Here is a 26,134-nt window from a genome sequence, read left to right on the forward strand (position 1 = left end):
TTGATATAGAATACACAGTCATAGAAAAACTTTTCCCCCTCCCATGTAATTGAAATTTTTTGGTCTTTTGACCAAGTCCAAGGATGACTTTTCTACAATGTGGTCTGCATTTTTGAAAAACAAAGTCAGAGAATCAAAGTGCTTGATCGCTGACAGGGGATCTGATGAAAAAAAAATCAAACTTAAGCCCTGCTGTCAGCCTAGATCAGCTATACTTCAACTGTTCCTCCATTCATCCACCCTTTCTACGATAAATAAGAGGAAGAAAAATCAGGAAACTCAATTCTGTACATTTTGTGAATTGTTTTCTGTTCAGGTGCAAAGCATATATTTTTTACTTTCAGAGCCTTAAACAGTTTGGGCCTCATCATTTTTCATCATCCTTTTAATGTAGCTGTTGCGTCTAACATTTGGCAACAGTTTTTAAAAATCTCAACTGACTTGATTACTTCTCATTTTTCTTAAGAGAAAACATATATGGCTTGGCCTGGTGATCATATGATCATCTAGACCTTGGCTGTCCTCATGATACATCTCTGTGTATTCATTCGAAGTGATATTTGGACACAGGTTCACAGTTATCTTTTGAAATAGCTTCAATAATGAACACAAAATGCCTGTTGTATTTCTTCCTTCTGTTAGTCTCAGACTGTGTTGCTTGTAGGTCTGTGAGTGAGTACCAAGAGAGATTTCATGGTTGTAATTGACACACTGCGTTTGCACAAAGCTAGTGCTCTGCAGCCTGTTAGCTGAGTGCCTTAGCACAAGTATGTCACAGAAGTGGCTGGGAGATCTCGGTGATACCGTCCTCACCTGGCTTTTACCATGAACTGGTTATTGCCAGCTGAATGGCAGGGGCATTTGCTCAGAAACCTGTTGCTGTTTACAGCCTGGCTTCTTAGCTTTGCTTTAGATGGCTGGGCTGCTCAGGTGATCACCTGTGCTCCCCTGGGCCACGGGTAAATCTTGTGCAGACTGTCACTGAGGTGTCACTCCTAGGGAAAAGCCCACACTTGGCATCCTTCCTGTCTCCTCTGTCAGGACGTTTCACAGAAATGACCTTGACATGCAGCTCACCTGACTTCTCAGCAGAGCTGTAAGCAAGCAGCATGCTGCTTCCTGGTAGTCAGACTTCAGGGAAACTACCTAGTAAAATTTGCCCTTTGATATCTCCTTATAAGTGTTACATCTACATTGCTGTTTTATATGCTATAGTATCAAAGGAAAAGTGGATTTTTTTTTTTCTTACTGCTTTTTGCTATTATTGCTATTATCTTAATCCTGCATTAAGATGTGTGTTTATGTCTACTGAAATTTGTGAAATTTAGTGCAGGTTGGTAAAGCCTGGCCTAAAAATTAACAGAATCCATTTAATGTTATCATAGTTCATTATTATTTATGCTGTCTTCTAGTCCACATGTTGCCTGACTGGCAGAAGCCGCATGCTGAGGTATTTCTATTATATGATCCCTTGCATGTGACAAATGTGCTCGTTTCCAGACTGCTGTTTGTCTGCAGATGACAGAGAATCAGTACCCTGACCAGCTGAGAGGACAAAGGAGGTATTATAGGAAGGAGACAGGGAGTGAATCTGGACAGCTCTTTCCTTGGAGAAGTGGGGAGCAACTGTAAGGGTGGTTTGTGCATCTCAGGTTTCTAAAGCAATTGCAGTAGCAAACTGTGCTGAGATTGGAAAAGAACAGGCAGATTTTTCATCCAGATATTCTTGCTGTCTTTATTCAGACTGATATGCTTTACTTGTTTGTTTTTGAAATAGTTTTGTCCATCTGAGTCAAAACTGAGGTTGCAGTAGAACACAAACCATTACCTAGACTTCGTGATTTCACAGAATCACAGGTTGGAAGGGACCTCAGGGATCATCTAGTCCAACCTTTCTGGGAAGAGCATAGTCTAGACAAGATGGCCCGGCACCCTGTCCAGACAACTCTTGAAGGTGCCCAACGTGGCCGAGTCAACCACTTCCCTGGGGAAATTATTCCAATGGTTGACTGTCCTCAATGTGAAAAATTCCCCTCTCACATCCAATTGGAATCTCTCCAAGAGCAACTTGTGTCCATTCCCCCATGTCCTCTCCATGTGACTCCATGTAAAAAGGGAGTCTCCAGCTTCTTTGTAGCTACCCCTTCAGTACTGGTACGTGGTGATGAGATCCCCTCTGAGCCTCCTTTTCTTAAGGCTGAACAAACCCAGCTCTCCCAGCCTGTCCTCATATGGCAGCTTCCCAGTCCTTTCATCATCTTGGTGGCCCTTCTCTGGACCCCTTCCAGCCTGTCCGCATCCTTTTTGTAGAGCAGGGACCAGAACTGCACACAGTACTCCAGGTGTGGCCTGACAAGCGCTGAGTAGACCAGGATGATAACTTCTTTATCTCTGATGATGATGCCCTTTTTGATGCAACCCAGCATCCTGTTGGCCTTCCTGGCCGCAGCAGCACACTGTTTGCTCATGTTGAGCTTTCTGTCCACCAGGACCCCCAGGTCCCTTTCCACAGAGCTGCTCTCCAGCCAGGTGGATCCCAGTCTGTGCTGCACTCCTGGATTATGTGTTCCCAGGTGCATGACCTTACACTTGTCCTTGTTGAACTTCATAAGGTTCTTGTTAGCCCAGTCTTCCAGCCTATCCAGATCTCCCTGCAGAGCAGCTCTCCCTTCTGGAGTGTCTGCTTCCCCACTCACCTTGGTGTCATCAGCAAACTTCATCAGGCTACACTTGATGCCGTTGTCCAGATCACTTATGAAGATGTTGAATAACACTGGGCCCGATATTGATCCCTGGGGGACTCCACTAGTGACAGGTTGCCACTTGGAAAAGGAGCTATTTATCACCACCCTTCAGGTGCGGCCTGTCAGCCGGTTCCCCACCCACTGCACAGACCACTTGTCTACGCCGTAACCACTTACATTTCCACTTACTGCTGTCTCGGTCTCTTCCTTAGCAGCGTCACTCTGTCTTCTCCTTTTGTTTGCTGGGTCAAAGTCCAAGCATTTTATTAAGCTATCAATGTTGTTAGAACCTAAACAGGAAAGAAGACAAAAAAAAAAAAAAAAAAAACAAAAAAAAAAAAAAAAAAAAACAACAAAAAAACCACCAACCTGAAACAACGAGCAGCATGAGTAGGGTTCACGCGCACAGAGTCCTGTGTGTGTAAGAGACTTGTACCATGTTGCAGAGAAAGAGTTGCATGCAGCTCATGTAGTGCACTCAAAAGTACTTCCCAAGCATGCCAAAACTCAGCAGTTCTGCCTCTCAGACTTCAGTCACCAGTGCTGCTGCTGTTCAGTGGGGAGCTGGCAGACTGTCCTGGCACTGATATGTTCATGAAAGTGGGAGATTGACTTTGCTGTGCTGTAAATATCATTGTCTATTTACTTGCACTTGAAAATCCTATAAATACTTTGTTACTGTGTAATGAAGTATGAATTATTGCAGTGGGGTTATTTGTAATGTGAAATGAGTCTTCGTACTTTTAAAAACCACTGTTGCATTATACTTTACAGGTTGTGAAGGCTGGAAACAAAGTTCATAGCTTTGGAAAGAGGGAACAAGCTATCAGGAGGAATCCCAATGTTCCTGTTATAGTAAGAGGCTGGCTACACAAACAGGTATGCATGTAGTAACCTGTTTCTGTTCAAATACTTGAATACAATCATCAGGTAAAAGTAGGTGCCTTCCAAGTAACTGAAAAAACAGAAGCTTGAATGTTGGTGATGAAGGGCAGTGTTGGGTACTTCCAAAAGCATCCATAATGAGGGGCTTGTGCTCAGCAAGTGTGAAAACCAAGTTTTATGGTCAGATTTGAGTCAGGAGTGGAAACGATAAATGAATGTTGCCATCATGGTTAAATGTTGAGGCTATAACTTTGTTGTCTAAATCTGGTTATTTTCCCTGTTTTATCCTGCTGGCTTGCTACCATGCTGATCTCAGTCTCCCTCAGAACACACTGTAAACCCCCAGTTGGCTGTGAAAGGCCTTATTTCATCTGCTTGCTTATGCCCTTATACCCTGATCAAAGGCTTAAGTCCAAGCCATACACCCTTTGTTCTCCAGAAGCAGGAGGGGGAAGATGAAGGGAAACAGGGACCCATCCATCACACGTTGCTGTCACTGAGACCAGTGTCCAAGCAAAAGCTGGATTATAGGATTTCATCCAACAAACAATTTTTCAGCTGCTCCATCTTGAACTCTTAAGCTGACAGAAGCACATCCTTGAGTGCAAAAAGTAAATAAAGCAGTTTGTTGTATGAGAATACTTCCCTGCTTCTAATTTGGCACTCAGTAGCCATCAAATTATCATCAGAGATCCAGCAGCTAGGTTTAGGGATGAGTAGGAGAAGGCTGAAAGCTAAGGCTTACAGTTATGATTCTACATATACGGGAAAGTGAAATTGCTGACAGCCATCCACTTCCTCCTGCATGGAGAGCTGTATTCTGCTATCAACTCTGTTGACATCCACTACCCAAGTCCATTAGTTTTCAGGACAGAATCAGAACTCAGACACAGTATGTGTTTGACAGCATTGTAGCATAAAAAAGGAAGGGGAAGAAAGTCCTTGCGTACTTAATATGACTGCAGAAAGGAGAAGGGAAGTAGCATATACAACATTCCTCTATTTCCTTCTGTCCCCTTTCCTCTACTTGCAAGCACTTAAAGCCTGAAGATGCTTTTGATGCTGCTATTCTCATCAAAGCCTACCTCAGCTGAATAAGTTGTACTTGCTTAGGTTACAGTCTGGCAATTTTACAAGCTTCTAAAACTAATTTCAATATTAATATTACTCATTTTGACAAGGCGATAAATATGTAAAGATATATCTAGTTCTCCACAGGCATATTATATTTTAATTCATTAAAATGTGCACATTATGCACACTGATTTATTTCCTAAGGAATATTCGATTAAATTACATTTTAGGTATGGGTAACATATGGGAGATTGACTGTAGAATTATAGGGGATCATTGTCTGAAATGTGAGGTCATACTTCAGCTCTTTGGGATTTTCATCTTGGTCTACAGGCAATGCTTGTTGGAGTTTGTGCCATTCAGATGCATACTTTGTTTCTTTATCGCAGGATAAATCTGTCTTGATAAAATATGCATTGGTTATGTGTAAGGTTAATCTGAATCCCGTCTTGGATGTGAGTTTAATTCCTTAAGGAAAATTAGCAGTTTGAATGTTCTACACTGATTATTTTATAGCTGGATGTTTTTCTTATCTTTCTTAGCATGTAATATTTTGCTAAAATATAAACCACTTGTTTTTGCAATTAATACCATATTTAGGTAACTTCTGGTAAACTGCTCACTGGTACAGCATTGCATGATAAGCTGTTAACTTCCCTGAAATGAAAAGCGTATCACATTTGCATTTCAGGATAGCTCTGGAATGCGATTATGGAAAAGACGATGGTTTGTGCTTGCTGATTATTGCTTGTTTTACTACAAAGGTGAGTAGATACTAGCTCTTTTGAGTTAGCCTGTAACAGTTCACCTGTTCAAATCATATTGCAAGCATAAATTAATTGAACTCTTCAGATATAGTTAGGTATTCTGAGATGATGCATAGTGAAACAATTGCTTATCCATATGTCTTTAATGTGCAGCAAATTCCAGGCCAGAGCTGGGGAACGAGGGGGTACTGTGTGATCTTTTGTCCCATAACTTTGATATATGCCAAAGGTTACGTTGCAAAACATTTGGTAGCAATACCAGTTTAAGATTTATGCCATCTCTGGTCTGTGTTGTGTTACCTACTGGCTCACATTTGGACAGCTGATTTTTTGAGAATGCACTACAGCCAGATCAGGGCATTGATTCAGCTTTAGTCCAAGGCACAATGTAGGAGTGAGAGCTTCTGAATCCAGTATTCCTACCAAAAAAAGGTTATATGTGATCTTAGCCTGAACTAGAAGGAATGGTATTAAGTAAGTTTATTTTGAAACTTTGAATATCGTGTAGTGTGTTAGAATTTTTGGAAAGCTTTGCAAAATATGAAACTTGGATTCATATTTCTAGGTGCTGCATTTCTGCTGCTGATCACTTTAGAGCCAGCAGTAATAGCGGTTTCCTAATTGTAGCAATTAGCCTAGATGTAAAATGCTAAATGGAAGGTCCGTCATGTTATGCAGCCTGTCAGAGTTCATTTGTCACAGTAAGCTTTATTCTCAAAGAGTATTCTTCTGTCTGAACCTGAAAAATCACCCCCCCCCCGCCAAGTGATCTTTTTTAAAAAAATTCCATCTTGTTTCTTTAAAAATAAAACAATTTTCTCCATGTATTACTGGTGTTGAGTCATTACAAAATTCAGGTCAGGAGGGACTTCAGGAAGAGTCTAGTCCAACCACCTGGTGAAAGCAAGATCAGGAAGAAGTCAGCCCAGGTTGCTCAGGGCTTAATCCAGTCAGGCATTGAAAACCTCCGAGGATGGAGATGGCACAGCCTCACTGGATGGCCTGTTCTGCTGCTGTTGTTCTGTTCCTCATGGGGAAAATTCTTCTCCTGATATCCAGTCTGAACTGCTCTTTTTTTCTAATTAATGCCTGTTGTCTGTCTGTCCCTAAAGGAGAATGTATTGTTACCCCATTGAAAAGTGCAGTGAATTAGGTTCTACCTTTTTTTTATTCAACAGACAGCAGAGAAGAGTCGGTTTTGGGTAGCATACCGTTGCCTAGTTACGTAATATCTCCAGTTGGACCTGAAGATCGCATAAATCGCAAATTTTCTTTTAAGGTACAGTTGCAAAGCTTATTAGCTAATCATATTTTAAAATGTTTATTTGCATTAGAAAATATGATGATGTAAACAGAAACATAATCTGCTTTCCTATTTAATTTAATTTTTTTTTAAAGTAGACCGGTTTATTGACTGCCTGTTCAAATGTGGCATAGCACTTGTTTTGTGGCTTATGAAATGACATTCATACGTCTGTTACTATATGTGTCTTTAGAGCTTAATAATATGTCTGTGAGTAAAGATCCTGTTTCTAAAATTAGAAATTAGTATTGATAAGTTGTTCTAGTACTGTTTACAGATTGACAGAAAAGTTGTCATTTTTTCTTTATGGAGTACTTGATCTCATAGTGGACTGATGGTCTTCTGGTTTTGTTGTGTTCTTTCTTGAATAAAATAATCATCTCAGTTATTGCAGTTAAAAAATGACAACACTAGCTTTTGATGTGTACTTTCCTCATTTCAAGAGAAAAAAGAGTAACCAATTTTTTTCTCCTTTTTTTGGGGGGAGCAATAGTCACCCTAAGTGGCATGGAGTTTTTTAAAGAAAAATACTCTTGTTTTGATACATTTTTAATGTTGGGTTTTTTGTTTTTTTTTTAAGTATAATTTACAGTTCTAGTCTTTGTTACAAAAACCTACAAAAATGAAATAAAACATACGTTCCTTTTTGTCAGTGGAGAAACCTGACTCCAGTTGATTTTCTGGGCTGCAGCATTAAGCCAAAGTTTAGAAACTTGAGTGTATGTTGCAGATTTAAATTCTACCGATAAGTGGAGCAGAACCTGTTTTTCTATGAAGCAAATGAGCTGTGTACTTTAAAAAAATAAATTTAGAAATCAGGTTTTGATCAGGTATACTTTAGTAGATCTAGAAGGGACACTTCTGTTTAAGTCTTCTGTGCTGAAATTACGACGAACATGTAGTTAGCTTAGACTTCCTCTTCTATTTGGATTTTTGGGTGGTTGTATTGTAGTCTATTGTAGTCTGCCTTTTGTTGCTTTGGATTCTATTTTCTAGTGGATAATGGTCTGAAATTTATTAAACAAATATTAACTTGGGAAAAGTGTTTATAAATAGACCTAGTGCACTTTGTGGAAATGTTTATAGTAATTTTTCAAATGCATCGAACATGAGATAGCAGGACAAGCTACAAAGGAACCTTTGTTTAAGAAAAACATTCCACTCCAGTATTTAATGAGTGTAATTCATCAAGCCTGCCTCTTCTAGAGCCTTTTCCTAGGAAGAAGCACATACTGAAAGAGGAGGACCCAGTGTACTTCTAGGCTTCTACTTCTCTTGAATAACTATTAGTGCAGGCTGGGGAAGGAGATAGAGAAAGTAGCAAGAATATCTAGTTGCTTTAGAGTTAAAAAAAAATCTGCTTTTCATTTTATTGAAAGGATGTTTGAAAATGCTAATCAAATGTATGTTAGGATTTTCAACCTGTTTAACACTATCAGTGATAAGTGGGGGGAAAAACCCTACTTATGTGTGCATGTGCGTATATAGACACACACAAGACACATGTTTCTAAGCGGTATCTTCTATAGGCAGGCTCTCAAGTCACCGCTGCCAAGTTGTGCTTCTCCTTTCCTGCGGAGTAGAATTCATAGTTGTGATCATGGTTAAATGTTTTCAGAAGCAATTGCAGACTTCCCCTGTTCCTTTTAGGGTATCATATCTATATGAGCTCCACCAAGTCTTTAACCTGAGTCTTCTGAAAATCGGCGTAAGCCAGTAACCTGAGACTTTCAACATAGGGTCATTACTAAAAAGTTGATATAGAAATAGGGAGTTGATAGCAAAAGAAACTTTAGCTAGAAATCTATATAAAAAGCCACAACATATATTTCATGTATTAGTTTGCTGAGCCAGTCTTAACTCTGCTTTAGGTGTTTGATGATTGACTGCAGACTTGATGCTGCAGTTTCATTTTACTTAGAACTAACTCATAATAGGCAGCTTTTGTAAGATTCCTGACCCATGGACCCCATCCAACACTGACGTTTAATGGTCATGGAATTGGCTGTGAGTGTATGGTGGCAGAAGCATGGCCATACTGGCATTCCATCACTCACCAACCATTACCTTTATCTAATCTCTTCGGTACACTTTTGATATCCAGGGTGCAGATGGACATTCTGTCTTACAACATAGTGCAGCCAGAAATAGAAAACATAAGCAGATTAAGCCCAAAATAAAGATAGGACTTTTTTGGATTTAAGTCCCGAATGAGTGGGAAAATGTGCCATGTCACTTTTTACATTTGGGCTGTCATTTATTCAGATTGCTCTAAATCCTCTGTTACGATAGAGGTATTGGCTTTCATTTTATATGGCTGTTTTAACTAACAATGAGTTTTTGAAGCTAAGGGAAGCAATCAAACTGCAAAAAACTTCAACATTTTGGTTTGTAAAACTAAAGGAAGGAAATTTAATTAGCAAATACATGGATGTGGTTTGCATATGATTCAGTTAAAAGGAGGTTTTTAGAATATCTGCTCACGAGGATATATGTTAAACCCTGCTGTTATAACATACACTGTAGGAGTTGTCAAAATTCTGTTCCTTTGATCATCTCCTAAGGCCCAGCTTTAAGCTTTTGTGTCTCTTTGGGTGTTTAGCAATTACAGACCTGCAGAACTACGTACAGGCTGTTAAAATGCAATCAAAAACCTACTTGGAAGTGTAGCAGTATGTGTGTTAAATTGTTTTGTTTAGAAACTCTGCTTTTAAGTATTTAGACATATTTTTCACATTGTTTATTTGTCCCAAGCAAAGTGCTGTGACTAGCTGTAAGCTACTGTCATTAAGCTGTGTGACAGCCTTTTAGAACTCAGGATCCTACTGCATATTTAGTTCAGCAACTACCATCTTAAAGACGTTTAATTAATTGAATCACTATATATTTCATACAGTTATTTTTTGCTGATACTAATGTGAGGGAGCACAAATCAAATGTATATATTTTAATGTGAAAAAGTTTGCACAATGTTAATATATAAGCTGGAAATACTCTCTGTAATTAATAGAGAATTGACTGTACTTTTAGTAATACAACAATTTTAAACATGAGTAGTATCAATTTATGAAGTTTAATGTCATCGCAGTCTCTTTAGAAGCCTCATTGTCCTCAGTCATGAAAACTATTTTTAATTGGTCTTATATGTGTTAAAATACATGCGAGAATACTGCAAGTAAGCTCATTTTTGTGAATCTGGCAGTAGTACAAATAGAGAAACGTGGAAGGCCTACCAATGTTTGCTGTAAAGAAAACAAAACTTCATGCAAAGACAATGTATGCAAGTATATGGTTGTATTTAGGTGCATATCTTGTTACCAAAGTCAATGAAGGATGCTCTGATGTCCTGTAAGAGGTAGGAAGTAATGTTAGAGATAAAAAATACTCCTTTTTATTTTGATACTACCTTTTAAGTTTTTCAGAGGTTGCCAGAGCCTACGAAGCCAGGCCAAATCATTAACTCCAGAAGATGCTACTGCAGCTTATTTTTAAACACCTTCACATTATTGACAGGCTAAGATTTACTAATGGAAGTATCTGTTCATTGCTTAGACCTCCTGGGACCAGGGCAAACTTCCTATCTGTTTCTTTGCTCTCACTGGTTTTCCTAAAAAATTTTTACATAGTTCCTGTATGTACTCTGGATCCGTGTTGTTTCCTTAGGCTCTCATATTGCTTATGAAGCGTCTCTGAATCTGGGCAGTCAGGTCAAGAAATGTCAAGGGCTATAAATTTGAGGGGTGCCATTTTAGAATTTGGAAAAGGGAAGGTTCTAGCTTCTAGAAGACCTGAAAAAGCCCAATATTGTTTGGGGGTGGAAGATGACTTAGATTGTGGTGTGCTGTTGTGTTTATAGAGAAGGCTCAGAGTTTTATTTCAATTTTTGCTCATAAATGTTTCATAAATATTGAACTTAAGGAGAAGGGAGAATTTCCTGTATTCTATAGCTTATTGAGACGACTAACTTTGAAAGATTACAATTATTAGAAAATGGTTCCCCTCCTCATCTCTCTGTCCTATGAACTGTGGCTTTTTCTCTCTTAGGAATTTTGAATTATTTGAGGTGAACATAACAGCTCTAGGCATTAGTTACTTTTAGTGTAGTCTTTTGTTAAGTATTTTCTTTGAAAACATGAATCTTTTCATGATTTTAACTTGTTTAACTTTTTGTTCTTGTCTTGTCCTGTTGATATGCCCTTGGGGTTTACTGTCCATTTCTCCTTCTGTGCATTATGGGAGAGAGACTGCTTTTCTTCTCAATCTATCCACATTAAGGCAACTGAATGCATGAATAGGTACCAGTATTATTTTTTCCCTGTTGTGTGTACAGTGTACGTATGCGCATGTGCTGTGTTTTAGGCTTTTTAGTATGCTGTAGTCATCCTAATACCTACTGCTTGGAGGGGAGGAGGGGGGATATAAAAAGAAAAAGAAAATAACTGCTAGTTTCTGTTTCTGCTAGCAGTGACATCTACAGGGGCAGGACAGCAGGACATTGGCACAAAGTGGCTTTCTTGCATATAAAACATGCTACTAATAAATAACAAATATATTTGATTTTTCCTTTAACCGGTTTTATGTATTACGAACCTCAGAGTGTTGTGTTTGTTGACAATAACACACCGCCTCTATTATCCCTTCTGAAGCTATGAATGTTTACGGCTGTGATAGCTTCTCTCAAGGGAGAATGGTGCGACATACTTCGCATTTTTATACTGTTTTCACCTACAGCCTCTTAGGCAATGCTTTCAGCTGTGTTCATCATGCACTCCTGGAAGAGAACCTGAAAGGCCAAGGGCTATGTTGATCAGGATGTACAGGTCAATTAAGACAGATAGCTGTTAAATCCATTTATTGATGTGGTCTGCAGTCTCCGCAGATAGTTACCCAAGGTTCTGGGGTTTTTTGGCAAGTATATAACCGTGAATGGTAGGGTCCTACTGTGTCATGTGCAGCAGGGCATAAGTAGTCTGCTTTTCTGCAGGAATTGCTTCATTTCTGAATTCTAGCATCTTTGTCTATGGGCTCAACATGGTCTGTGAAGGAAACCTGTAGTCATGAGGTCTAGCGTTAAAATCACCTATTTCCATTACATCTTGAGCTGCCAATTTTTGGTCTGTCCTTACACAGGATGCTAACCATAAATTGCAATGAATTAAATGCTTCTAAACCATATTTGTTTTGACCACTTGTAATGGTGTCAGAATGGCAAAAAAAACCAACCCCAACCCAACCAAACAAAAAACCCGTGCCAAAAAAAAAAAACACACACACAAAAAAAAACACAAAACAAAAACCCACAACCCAATACAATGAAGAAAACCCAAAGATCTCAACCAGGCAAACATGAAAAAAATTCTTTGATTCCTAAATAGCCAATTGATCAGAGCTACTGTTTCATGTATGTAAGTCCTGTTTTCCTGAGGTAAGGTAGGCAGCTAATGGTGGAGAAGGAGAAACCACCTTGTATTCCCTTATCAGCCAACGCTGTTGGGAAGCAGAGACTCGTTCTAGCAGGAGTGTCTTGGACTTCTGTCACCCTTTCCTTCTCTTCCTTCTCCTCCTCCTTTTTCTATCTGGCTTTTGTGCTGCAGTCATCCTTTCCACCACGGGTGTGATGGCAGGCCAGGGACTGACCTCTGCGGAGACTGTATTGCCACACTTTTCAAAACACACTGAGGCTTCCATACTTCAGGCACATAAGTGAAAGGCCACTTTTCACACAGTTACAAGAACAGACTGCAGTGAAAGGGGGTAAATTTTCCACAAAACTTAAAGCACTGTAATAGTAAGCAAATATTTTGCTCTCTGGAGTTGTTGATACGAGTCTCTACGATTATGCTAATTTGGGAAATTCAGGGTAAACAACTGAAATTATAATGTGTAGGGAGGGCTGCACTGGATTAAATAGCCTGGGTTTTGTCAAAACGATTGCTGTGTTTCTGAAGCCATCTGTGACGGTGGAGTGTTTGGGGTTTTTTAAATTTGAAATAATGAGGGGGAGAAGATTTCATCAAAATAAAAAGACCAGTCATTTAGGGAAGATATGTAAGTATGTTCACAGAATCACCGAATGGTAAGGGTTGAAAGGGATGTCTGGAGATCATCTTGACCAATCCCACTGCTTGAGGAGGGACACCCAGAGCAGGGGGCACAGGAGTGACTCCAGGTGGGTTTTGAATGTCTCCAGGGAAGGAGACTCCACAACCCCCCTGGGCAGCCTGTGCCACTGCTCTGTCACCCTCACAGGAAAGAAGTTTTTTTTCATATTGAGGTGGAACTTCCTGTGTTCCAACTTGAGCCCATTGCCCCTTGTCCTGTCGTTGGGCACTATTGAAGAGTCTAGTCCCATCATCCTGACACACACACCCTTTAGATATTTATAGGTATTGATGAAATCCCCCCTCAGCCTTCTCTTGTCCAGGCTGAACAAACCCAAGCCTCTCAGCCTTTCCTCATAAGGGAGATGCTCCAGCCCCTGATCATCTTGGTAGCTCTCCGCTGGACTTGCTCAAGGAGTTCCACATCCTTCTTAAACTGGGGGCCCCAAAACTGGACACAGTACTCAGAACACTATCTCACTAGGGCAGAATAGAGAGGGAGGATAACCTCTTTCGATCTGCTGGCCACGCTCCTTTTAATGCATCCCAGGATACCGTTGGCCTTCTTGGGCACAAGGGCACACTGCTGGCTCATGGTCAGCTTGTTGTCCGCCAGCACTCCCAGGTCCTTCTCAACAGAGCCACTTTTCAGTAGGTCAGCCCCCAGCCTGTGCTGGGGTATGGGGTTGTTCCTTCCCAGATGCAGGACCCTGCACTTGCTCTTGTTGCATTTCATCAGGTTCCCCTCAGCCCAGCTCTCCAGCCTGTCCAGGTCTCGTTGGATGTCAGCACAGCCTTCTGGTGTATCAGCCCCTCCTCCCAGCTTGGTATCATCAGCAAACTTGCTGAGGTTACACTCTGTGCCTTTGTCCAGGTCACTGATGAATATGTTGAACATGACTGGACCCAGCACAGACCCCTGGGGAACACCACTAGTGACAGGCCTCCACCCAGACTCTGCCCCATTGATCACAACTCTCTGAGTTCTGTTGTTGAGCCAGTCCTCAATCCACCTCACTGCCCACTAATCCAGCCCATACTTCCTTAGCTTGCCTGTGAGGAGGCTACGGGGGACAGTGTCGAATGCCTTACTGAGGTTGAGATAGACAATATCCACTGCCCTTCCTTCATCGACCCAGCCAGTCACGCCATCATAGAATGCTATCAGGTTGGTCAGGCATGATCTTCCCTTGGTGAATCCATGTTGACTACTTCTGATAACCTTTAAAAGAAGATGCAGCCAAATTAAAAACTGGAGATAATTTATTTCCTTTTAAAAGAACCCCATCTTAGCAGTGTTTCATGGTATTAGCTTTTGTGTGTGATAGCAGGTTCAGTTTTATAAAAAGCAGTTTAAATTACTGATTTTGTTTTAATATCATTACAAGAGCTTTCAACCTATGTACTGCCTTCAGTTTTTTGGAAAGTAAGGAGATGAATCTCTCCCTGCTAATATGAAACACATCTGTAAAGTAACTTTGAGGAAATATAGTCAACTGATATGACTTAGTAATATCTATACTATCACTTACAGAAATGTGGATGAGATTTGATTAAATTCAACTAGCCTAGGGTTACAAAGACATTCCATATTGAATATATTTATAGAGGAATTTCAAAATACCTCTAGTTTGCGGTGGAATTACATGGAGTATTTTGGTGTGCAGAGATACTTGTCAGTATTTTATGTGCTGTGATCATTCCATCAGTATTACTAACTTTATCAGTAAGTCTTGTGATTTTACAGCTGATGTAGAGGTTCAAGTGCACGCTTTAACCAAAAGATCTTAACATGCATTATAATAAGTTCTTAAATAAGCAGTTTAATTGCTTGAATTGTAAGATTTTTGTCTGTGTTATGTCTGAATAAATTGCTTTATTAAATGAGCTGGGAAAATTGGCTTGCTTACGCATGTCTCAGTGAGAATTTCTTTAATTTGTTTTGTATGGTATTTATGTCAAAGGAAATGTATCTTAAGAGAAAATGAAAAGCTGAAATTTCCTACTATGAAAAAGAGAAGTGCTGTGCTTTTTGCTTAATAGTGCAAGAAAGAGACAGAAGAATTTCAGTAAAAACTACAGAGTGCAGAGTGTAGTGCAGAGTTTGCTGCACTACGGCCTGTGTAGTAATGTGGCAGTGTAATAATTTTACCCAAAATTCAAAAAGAAGTCAAAGAATCTGGAAGGTTATCTAAAGATATTAGGAAAAATTACAGTAAATTTTCTGGGGAAAAAATGAAAGAGCTCCCTGACTTTCTTTTCTTCTTTTTTTTTTTTTTTTTCTCTCTTTGCAGGCTGTGCATACAGGTATGCGGGCATATATTTATAATAAGAATTCTGTTATTGGCTCTCAGGCAGAGCATTCAGGGATGCGGACATACTACTTCAGTGCAGATACCCAAGAGGATATGAATGGCTGGATCCGGGCTATGAATCAAGCTGCTCTTATGCAAACACGCTCTTCACTGAAGAGGCAAGTTCAGTACACAAACTGTTAACTTTTAAAATTGTTTTTAATATATTTTATATATGTATAAAATCAAACTGGTGATTTCTGAAAGTGATATCTGTAAATATCTGCATGAAACTCATTCCCATTTTAAAGAAAAAATTATTTTTAATTTACATTCTGTTGCAAATCAGTTAATGTTAATTAAGAAAACCTGGTGTTCAGTAGTTGTATCTACACACAAATTGTGTGTCTACACACAAATTGCGTGCCCACATTTAGTGACATGGATTAATTTCTGTGAATATATACTTTTTTTTAGGGAATTTCAGTTTAAAAGTTACAGCTTTTGTGAGTAAATTCATACACCTGCAACAGCCAATTGGCAGCCTTGAGGGGAGAAAAGTAAAAGGGAAAAGAGAAGAGTAACAAGTTGTTTCAAATTAGTGTTTTGAAGGAGGATTAACATGCTGTTAAGAGGGAAAAGAATGTTAAAGATGGGTAAATCATTAAGTGCATAGAGTTATGGATATTAACTAGTTTATGCAGGTATTAACTGCTTATTTTTTTACATACTGTGGTGGCCTTTAGTACTTGTAAGAGCTTTTTATATTTTTCTTGGTGTAGAAAAAAAGCACTGTGACAAAAGGAGGATGTCCTTTGTCCCACTGTTCTTAATTAGTGCTAGAGGCAAACACATTTAGCTGCTCCTTCATGTGCTTCCAGTTTCTCCCTTTTCTTAAAATCGGTGTAGCCTTCATGATGTTTTGACTTTGGGAACGTGATTCTTTCCCTACAACTCCTTGTGAGACAACCCTGCTTTTAACCCTGGGGGCTGTGGGGAGCAAAATGTCATAGTGCAGTCTCTCGCTACTCCTTGCTTTTGGCAAATCAAATATAAGCAAAGGCTCAACATATCTTCCAGAGCTTTGCATCCTATATGATTTTGTGTTAAGATTTTCTGGATTTAAGTAAAATTTCAAACAACGTGTGACATGTTATCTATTTTTCTTTATAAGGATAGGAATCATTGAAAATTATTCCTATCCTTATAAAAAATAAATATATAAAAAAATATATATAAAAAATGGGGGAAGTCTGGCATGGTAGAAGTATTGATTCAGTGTCCTTCCTCCTAGTAGACTACGCAATTTGAGACACTAAAGTGGACTGAAGTGAAAACAATTGGTTCGTGGCACTTACTCAGAATTCACGTTCCATAAAGCTTTAAAGGAGCTGAACTTAGTTTCAGAGAAGATAAGGTGCTACTCTGAGATTTATGATACTCCATTGAACTGTAAGAGAAAAATAGTTGTTGAGAAGCTTATCACTGTATGGAGATGAAGACAATTACAAAGGAAATAAGTTATGTGTCAAAAACAACATAAAACTTTTAGGATCCTTAGACATCTTACAGTGTAGTAAGTTTAATATCAAGATTTCTGGTACAGAATTTTTGAAATATTTAGATAATAAGGTAAATAAGTAAACTAGTGTGCATTGCAGCATATATTAGGAGCAATGGAGATGTTTTTAATTTTATTTTTTGCAGGAATAGCCCCCAGGTTAGAAATTCCCTGGACAGTGTTAGTCTAAACTCAAGTGTAGATATTGTTCTGTCCTCTTGGCCAGAAATTACTAGGCAGGCCCTAAGGCCATCTACAAAGATATGAAAGACTTTTTTGACTTTGATATGAGCAGTTGGCGTTTTGGTTTATGGCTCTTCAGTGTTTCCCAGAATAGGCAGACTTTCTTTTTTACAGTTGTTTGTATGTAATATTACACAAGTTGAGCACTTCTTTCATATGATGTTAGTGTTTTCAGTCATTTTTGTAGAGGCATATCAATTATTTCTGCTTCCTTGATAGCACTGTAAAGGCAACTTTTGTCTAACCACAATAACAACTGAGTTTTGCTGTGCATAGGTATCTTACTGTACTTCTGTCAAATTTATCACAGCCTGGAGAAGGTGCTTTTGTGGGTATCCTTTCTCAAATAGTAACAACTTCCAACTTCTCCCAATTAGGCAGTGTTCATTACTGACATGTATTTTCTTTTCAGAGAAAATGAAAAAGTGGATCAGCAAGCTGTTCCCCAAGTCAACCATGTGGATGCCTGTAAAGAGTGTGTGAAGGCAGAGATTACAGATACAAAAGAAAGTTATCAAAAATCAGCTGAAATGCTTGGATATGATAAGCGTGAAGATATAAGAAGAGAAAAAGAGGAGGAGGAGCGTTATATCCACAGAAAAGAAACTCTGGAAACTAAGAAGGGAAAGGCTAAGCATGCGTTAACAGAAGCTGATTCATTATTTCCAGACTTAACGAATGCATCCCGGTCCCAAGTAGCTCAGCCTCAGCCAGCTGAGAAGAATGGAACACTTCCTAGTTCATTAAGTACGAGTGCTGGCCTAGTGGAGCAGAATGGTACCAGCTCGTATAAAAGGGGGTTTGTTCCCAGAACAAATCCAGATAAACAGATTCAAAGAAAAAGTAACATGGCTCAAGTGGAGCACTGGGTGAAAGTCCAAAAAGGAGATACGAGAAGGTTAGTAATAGGCCCATCTTTAAATAGACTGCCAAATGGGGTTTTCTTTAATTAAAGTAAAATATGTATTAGTACTATGTTTAGTGCAAATCAGAATGGTATTTTAGAAAGGCGATATATAACAAAGCTTACTTTCTCCTCCAGTGCACAATGGTATTTTTCAGGTGTTAATCTCATAGGAAAGTCAATATGGGATTGGCTCATCAAATCCCTTTATATTGCAAATAGAAAAAGTGAGATTAGAGTGCTTTTTTTTGTACTGTTTTTAATCACTGTGGATGCTTAAAACTTCTTAAAATTTACTGCAGTTGAACAGCCAGAAAGTGAAGTGCAGCCCTCAGTTACCCCTTATTCATAAACAACTACACAGTAGGAATTATAGAATATACTTTGTTTCCACTTAAAAGTAAAGAATGCTGATTTTTTTCCTCCCTTCTGTTCCTGGTTCAAAAATTCATTCACTCCTCTGTATCAGATCACTGCACTCAAAGTCACAGCATGCACATCACATATTGAAAAGTCTCCGTATATTCATTTAGTTCATGAAGAGGTCCTAGGACGTTCCCGTGGGCTCCAGGATTCTCTTTTCCCTTTTTTGTCCCTAAAAATTACATACATTGTACCAAGAGGTAGAATGCCCGCTGGAATGCTTTTGTGATTTGAAAATCTCATAATTGCTTTACTTTCAAAGTGTGCAGTCAGATTAGGGACCAGTTCTAAAAATGAAGTAATGTATATATGCGTCTGTCCAGAATGTTACCTTGTGTCAAGTGGCAGGAAAGACAGTTGGGTCTGTGTTGCACGTGAGGATTTTTCAAATATGTTTTACCTACTGAATTAATACCCTATAAATTTGCTAAAATCTAATTATAGAACAATAGGAGACATTAGCCTGTGGTTTTTAGGAGGGAGAAAATATTTTGGTCATTTTTTAAATGCTTATTGAAGCTAACACTTGTCATTTTGGATCCAGTAAGAAATTTAAGGTTTGGTAATTCTGTTTGGAAGTCCATTCTTCTGTTATCTTTGGAATTACCCTTAAAGAAGCTTTCATACTTCTCAATTTTACTTAATGTTCTCCTAGACTGCTAGAGTCAGTTTACTTGCATGTTTTTTACTTGGTTATCAGTCAGTGGTTCCTGAAAGAATATGACTTCAATGAAAAAAAGTACTTGGTATGTTAGTTCTTCTTACATGCACAGATGTATTACCCTAAAACTATACAGAAAACTATTGAACTAATTAGCCAGCGCTTAAGAAAACTTTTATTGATTTTTTTCACATCAGGAGTACAGGCAATGAACAGGCTTGACTGATAGTTAAATAAGTACTGTTTTCTCCCTAATTACTCTTTCCAGTAAATCAGCTTTAGGTGTGTATCAGGTATAGTGTTAGGATCATGTTGTTGCAGGTGCCAGTGTTTGTTCTAGATAAAACCAGCTACCTCAGCTGGAGTGGTTAAGTATTCAGTGAAAATTTTGCAAGGGTTAACTGCAGTGATGTAACCAAAATTTTCTTCTTACTTTAAACGCTTCCTTTAAGATTTATTTTAGCTCAGTTGAACTTGTTTTCTTTGTCTTTCCCTGACAAATGCTGTTATATTCTCTGCATTCAGAATAAATTACACATTACCTTTCCAAAGATTAATGGATTGATTTTTAAATGGCACCTTCTGTCAACCTGCTGAGGTGGTTGCAGTGCAGTTAATTGATGGATAAAAGAGGCATGTTAGTTAAATGTTGTCCTGATTTCAGGATATAGAAATTTAAGGTAGAGATGATAATTTGACTGACATTCCATTTTGACTTTACTAAGTCTGAGCAGACCACTTAATTTCTTAATGCTACGTGTTTACTGTTATTCCACCTGAAACGTTATAAATAACGAACCTCTGAGGATTTAGAAGCTGTCGAACACAGAATTTGAACACTGAATATTTTTGAACACAGAATGAGTACAGTTTTATTTGTTTCCTGGCTCACGTGTATAAAGCTGCAATGCTTGCCAGGAACTTGATTATGATAAGAAAGAACTATTTCAGCTAGAGGCTTCACACAAGTACAGCAGTTTGTGTATTTATTTGCAGGATTGTACTTTTTATACAGATATTCAGATTTTTTGAATAGATATTTTACCTACCATTTTTATAAAGCACTCAGAACTCTTTGATAACTAGTAAATGTTAGCTGCACTACAGCTATGTCCAATGTAGTCAGCTAACCCCACTCTGATCTTGGCAAAGGGGAACACCTGCTTTGGTAAGGTTCATGCCAGCCTTTAACAGAGATCTAGAGAATTGGAAGGAGGTTTCAAAGGAGTCTTTCAGATTCTGGTTTTAAGTAATTAAAGGTCAGAACCACAAAACTGTAGCTGTCCAGAAATTACTAGTCTTTGATCGGATTCCAGTGCCTGGATGGAAATATTGAATGCATAATTGTAAAGAATCTGATATTTCTAACAGTCAATTTGCACTTCTAAAAAACAAATAAATCTGATAAATGTAAGCTTAATATTTCCCAACTATATGCAGTCATGTTGAGGAATTTCCTTCCTTGCAAATAAGGTGTTAAACATTTCTTGTTATGCAGAACATTTCATGTCTTCCTGATTTGCCTAAGGAAGAAACACTACTTGTCTTTGTTAGCTTCTGTGAGTTCCCGTGGACGGGCATCATGTTTCCAATAATTGTATTTGTTTTCTTTTGAACATGTATCTTCTCTGTGTACAATTATCTTCTGTGTGGTTGCTTCCCATTGCAGACCCTGAATGGTTTTCATGCAAAAAGTCATATTTTATATTCTTTATACCTCATCATTCAAGACAGAGAGATTCTTGAGAACATCTGCTTTTGCTCATTTTTACTCTTGATCCCTGAGAAAGCAATTGTCCAGAGTCCACTGTGGACTAATTTGAGTCATTTGGGACATTGTTCCTTCCCTCTTCTAGAAATTGGTATGTTGTCTTGGTGCCTATTTTTGTATTATGCAAATTATTTTAAGGGTCTGAAACCTTATGTAGTAGAGATGCCACCTGCCTAAAGCCTGTCATCTTAGCTGGAGGTCTCTCCCTACTTCGTATACTGAGAAATTACAACCTGCCTGTATGTAGGCAGTAGCCCCTGAAGTTCATCTTTGAATATGAGTTTCCCTGTGCAATGCAGTGCACGTGAAACTTTGTTCTTTTTTCTAGCAGGCAGAAGTATTGCATGAAGCTGGCATTTCACAGCTGCTCAAAGTACTGCTTTCATCCACACGGTTTTTAGTTCCTCTCAGACAAATGCATCCTTTTCTAGTGAAAGGCATGATTACTTTCTCCCCCCAAAGCTCACAGGGTCTTTATTTTTCAGACTGCTTTTGCTTGTAAAACTGCTAGCCCTGATGACTTCACTGACTACCAGTAATTCCTGCTGATCTGAATATTTTACCCTTTCATGTCCAATTAGAAAATAACCATACACAGATGGTTTGGAACTTTCAGTAGTTTGCCTTCATGAAGGCTCCACTAGGTTGGAGTATAGTCAAGCCGTCTTCTTTTATATTTTTTTTTTCCACAGAGAAATCACCAAAAGAATCTGTCCTAGCTTCGTGCCTGTCTCTGTCCTTTTGAAGCATTACCTGCTCCATACTTTCTCAGTTCTCATTCCTATCTAGAAAAAAAACACATTTCTATCAACCGCTTTGATATTCATGTGGAAAGATTTGTCAGTACGTGCAGAGGCAGAGTACTCATGATGTAATGAGCTAGACAAATAAAAGAGGTTACTTGACCACTCAAACCTGGTCTTTGGGTTGCCTCTGTTCATACTACCTTCCTGCTTTAACCATTCGTGTGAAATCTGAGGATAACATCAAGGTTCTGTGGCATGAGAGAGCAGAGTTTTTATGAAATTGTAATCCTCCATGCAGCACAGGGCAGTTATTCTGCTTTCTGACAAGAGGAATTATTTCTCTCAGGAGCATCCATATTTCAAGGCAACACAACAGTACCAAATACTGCCAGCAAAAATAGACAGAGGCAGCAACTGAGCAGAATTTACTGGTAGCCGTTCTTTTTCCCGTTTCTGTTATTCTTGGATGCTGAACAAAGATGTTCTTTTCCATACTGCCCTTTCTTTCATGTGGAATTTCTGCAGTTCGCACACCATCAGGTCTCCCTCTCATGCAGAGTGCGGAATCTACCAAGTGGAGTGATGAGCATGTTCTGAGTTTCTTCATTTGTGGGTTTTGTTTTATTTTTTGTATTGTTCCTGTGTGACAAGTCTAACAGAATAGTTTTCTGTTTAGAGATCATAGAGTCAATGGGCGAGTGACTGCAAAAACAACCCCCCCAGATGTTTAACTGAAGAATCAGAAATTAGAGGCTATGAAAAGATTTTTTACTTCAAAGTAGGAGAGGGAGCTAACTACACTTTGTCAAAGCTTTTGCCAGTTCTGTTTTGCCTCTCTATCTACTAAAAGATTTAATTTCAACAGTTTAAGTGTGTTATGGATGCAGTACTAAAGCCAGGATATAATGCATCTTCTTATATTATAGTTTGCCCATGAGTTCTGTAGAAAAAAGCATTGTGTTGCTTAAAACAGTAGAATCAGTAGCATTAGGCTAGATGAAAGTAAGTCATACAGACTTGGGGACTTTGAGCAATTTCTTACCTTTATTTTTCTTCATTCACGTGAACAAAAACTATCTGAAATACTCATTCTGTGATTGGTGAGATTTCTTCTCACACTTTAAGGTAATTTTTTTATAATGAGCATGCATTTGTTGTTCGTAAACTGCACCACCTGGTGGCGAGCAGGCCTTTGGTGAAAAGGAATGTTTTAATTTATGGATTTGCTCTTTAAACATAATAATTCCTTTCTTAATGTTCTTGACATTCTTTTGGTCTAAGTACATAATACAGCTGTCCCTTAGGTTTATTTCTAGTAGGTCATCCTAAGTTAGACACTGTATTAAAAGCCTGTATTTATACTATTTGCAGCTTTGTGTGAGCACAGTGTAATGTTTTTGTGCAGGGTAAATTTAATCAATATTACTTTGTTAATATTTCGTAAATTCTTTTTAAATGACTTGTGTATTTTGTCTTGTAGTTCCTGTGCTAATGTCATTAGAGTTTGGGTTTTTTATCAGTCATTCCCACTCATCAGTGTATGCTAAAATGTACCCCTTTTCCCTCCCCCCCTCTCCTTTACAGCCTCACTTCTGATCACACTCTTACACGTCAGGGTCCCAATCCACCTTTTCCTGAAAACTATCACACTTTGCCAAAGAATACCAGGCAGCCTTCAGGGAGCTCACCACCACCACCAAACCGCAATTTGCCAAGTGACTACAAATATGCACAAGACCGTGTTAGCCACTTGAAGATGTCCCAGGAGGAAAGGAAAGCAAATAAGGATGGAACTGTTTGGCAGCTATATGAGTGGCAGCAGAGACAGCAATTTAAACATGGCAGCCCCACTGCCCCACTTTATGTAGGTTCTTCAGACTTTATTGATCGTGCTAAGTCAAAAAGTTCATTAGATGTTCCACGATCAATATCTGTTCCGCCCTCTCCATCTGATATTCCTCCACCTGGACCTCCAAAAAGCTTTCCCCTAAGGAGACCACATACTCCTGCAGAAAGGCTTACAGTTAAACCATCTGATGAGAGACAGACTGTAGACGTTCCTTTTGCTGGATCACCCAGGAAGATACGAAGTAATGCTGTAAAGGTTTGTGTACAGTATAACTGATTTCAAACTATTCTACATGTGGTGTCATACATTGGTAATTTAATTTAGCAATTTTCATTGCATCCTTTCTTGTGTGTGAAAGATCATGCAAGTTGTAGAAGTTAATACAATTAATAATTTTGTCCTAAAACTCTTATCTCTCTGATCATTTCAAATTTATTAATTTTTGTTGGTTTGGAAAGTTGAAATGGTGGCACATCACATTGGTTTGGAGTATTTTTCTTCAAAAACTGGAAGGCACATGTTTATATGTATAAAATATACAAATAGCAGTATTTTAATGTATAGAGTAGGTATAAAACTCAGCAGGATTAACTCTTGATTATTACTTTTGCTTGTAGTCTTCAGTGTTTGCTGTGCCTGCTTTCTCTACATGTTTTGCTAGTGTAGTTAGTCTTACAGCTGATTCAGTTTGTAGTTATGGCTAAAAACAATTTTTCATGCATTTGATAGTTTAAGCCTTTTGCAGAGCCTTTAGCATTGGGCTAACCAAAATTAAATAGTGTTAGTCTGAAACTTTAACCTTCTGCAGAATTTCTGTGTGGGTTTTCTGTAGGCACTGTTGTACCCTCTTATCCAGAGGTGACAGAGGTTTTATTTGGTACACCACATGGCTCTCCTTGCCTAAGGAAATTGGGGAAATTCAGGATTGAATATATGTAGAATTTTTCTTGGAAGCTCTTACACTGGAATAAGTGGAATTGAAAGCCTCTGTATTCACCTATTTTTTTTACCTCAACCACGGGCTCTGGTGGGAGAAGTGTTTGCAAAGGAGGATACCTGTAAATTCAGATACCCAGCGTGGGTTCAAGACCATGACTTCAGGTTGCATGCCGGCTTCATGCACAGTTTAGATTTTTTCCCTAGTGTATATGCAGCGTAACTGTCGGGTGTCTTTCAGCATTTATAGATTTGTAATATTCCCTCAGAGGATGAAATAGTCTAGTGATGTGCAGCACTGGAAATTAATTTTTTTTTTTTGACTCCTGATTATAGCAGACATTGGTTTCTCCATGTGTAAGCTGAAGGAGCATTACATCCCTTACGAAGGAATGTACAGCAGTCTTTTCCCTTCCTGTGCAATGTAGCTGCATAAATTTTACTCATAAAACTCCTTTTATGTCATATTAGTTTTACCAATATAGGGAAACACAGTTTTCCTTGTCTGTAAAACTTTTCTCTGAAGCTTCTGTAAAAGTTTCTAGAGAAAAATGCTCATGTTTTAACATGTAAGCACACAGCGTCATTTTACATATTAATATATATGTCTACAGAAATCTGTGATACTCCTTACTCCCTGGAATGCTTTATTAAATTCCATCCAGTTAGACTTAAAAATTTAAAAAAAAAAAAAAAAAAAAAAAAGGAGAGAGAGGGAAAAAAAAGGCAGACCAAAACAGCATTCAGTGAGATTCAGAGGCAGGAATAAAAATGTATCATCAGACATTTTTTCTGCCTTGAAGAAAGCCATAAACGTTTGGCATTGAGAAAGGTGAAAGAATGGATGTGCAGTAGGTTTTCATACTATAGCAGAAAGGGACAGATCAAATTCAATTATTTAATGAAACCTGATATTAATGAAACCTATTGCCACAAGGTGTCACTCATGTCAGTAGCTCAGTGTTCCCTGGCTAATAGGGGGCATTCACAGTTACTGTATGGAGCACAAGCCTGCATAAGGGCATAAGCCCAACCAGCCTTTCTCTGGAGACATTAAGTGGGGGGGAACTTTATGAATATTTTTTTCATTTGCTGGAAGCAACCTTGCATGTTCTGATGAAGCATCTTGTGCTGCCAGAATCCGCTGATCTGCCCAACATCACAGGTGCTAAATTTGCTTTTATTCATTCATAAGTTTTACTTAATCATCAGAGGATCTGGCTGGCCCATGAATGTTACCTTAATCTAAGCATGCCCTGAATTCAGATACAAAATTTGTGGCAGAGGTCCATATATTCTGAATTTTCCATCAAGTACAACACAACTCTCACTTGAGACAATCCTTACAGTTGTGGCTGTGGCTTCTTACAGAGCTCAACTCACGTTGATCGACGGTCTATGCCTGCTATGGGTTACATGACACATACTGTGAGCGCACCCAGTTTGCATGGCAAGTCGGTAAGTTAACAGAGCAGTTATTATTCCTTTTGTGTCATTGTAGTATTGTAGTTAAGCTGTAAATCCTGCTCATTCTGTAGCAGTTGTATTTTTATTAGTTAAAAAATAAATAAGTTGAACGAGAACTTAATCTTAACCAGCTCCCAGTAAAGCCTGTAGGAATTTTCCTGTTATCTGCAATGTGAACAGGGTTGAGCTGGCTGTTATTACACGATTCAACTTTTATTATGTTTGTTTGACCAAATGCAGAGTTAATGAAATAATTGCTTAATCATGTCAAGTAACTGCTTTCTGGGCACTGAGGTGAAAAATGTAATTACAGTTACTCTCCCTGAAGACTGCTAATTTCCTCTTTACAATGTGTCTAAATACCTGCAGCCTGAAGAGCTAACATTGCTTCTCATTCGATTAAGG

At 38.6% G+C, this 26,134-nt stretch overlaps 1 protein-coding gene across 1 annotated transcript in view; it reads left to right on the forward strand.

The window, feature by feature from the left end:
• PLEKHA7 (pleckstrin homology domain containing A7) overlaps positions 1-26,134 on the forward strand; it is a 171,783-nt gene that overhangs the window by 108,233 nt on the left and 37,416 nt on the right. Inside the window, exons 6-12 of the mRNA XM_064452616.1 lie at positions 3,519-3,623; positions 5,395-5,467; positions 6,649-6,749; positions 15,169-15,347; positions 17,385-17,870; positions 23,062-23,581; positions 25,634-25,720. Of these exons, the coding sequence (XP_064308686.1) occupies positions 3,519-3,623; positions 5,395-5,467; positions 6,649-6,749; positions 15,169-15,347; positions 17,385-17,870; positions 23,062-23,581; positions 25,634-25,720 (1,551 nt within the window). The remainder of the gene's footprint in view (positions 1-3,518; positions 3,624-5,394; positions 5,468-6,648; positions 6,750-15,168; positions 15,348-17,384; positions 17,871-23,061; positions 23,582-25,633; positions 25,721-26,134) is intronic.

The sequence above is a fragment of the Phalacrocorax carbo genome, chromosome 5, assembly GCF_963921805.1.
Source record: "Phalacrocorax carbo chromosome 5, bPhaCar2.1, whole genome shotgun sequence".
Classification (NCBI taxonomy): domain Eukaryota; kingdom Metazoa; phylum Chordata; class Aves; order Suliformes; family Phalacrocoracidae; genus Phalacrocorax; species Phalacrocorax carbo.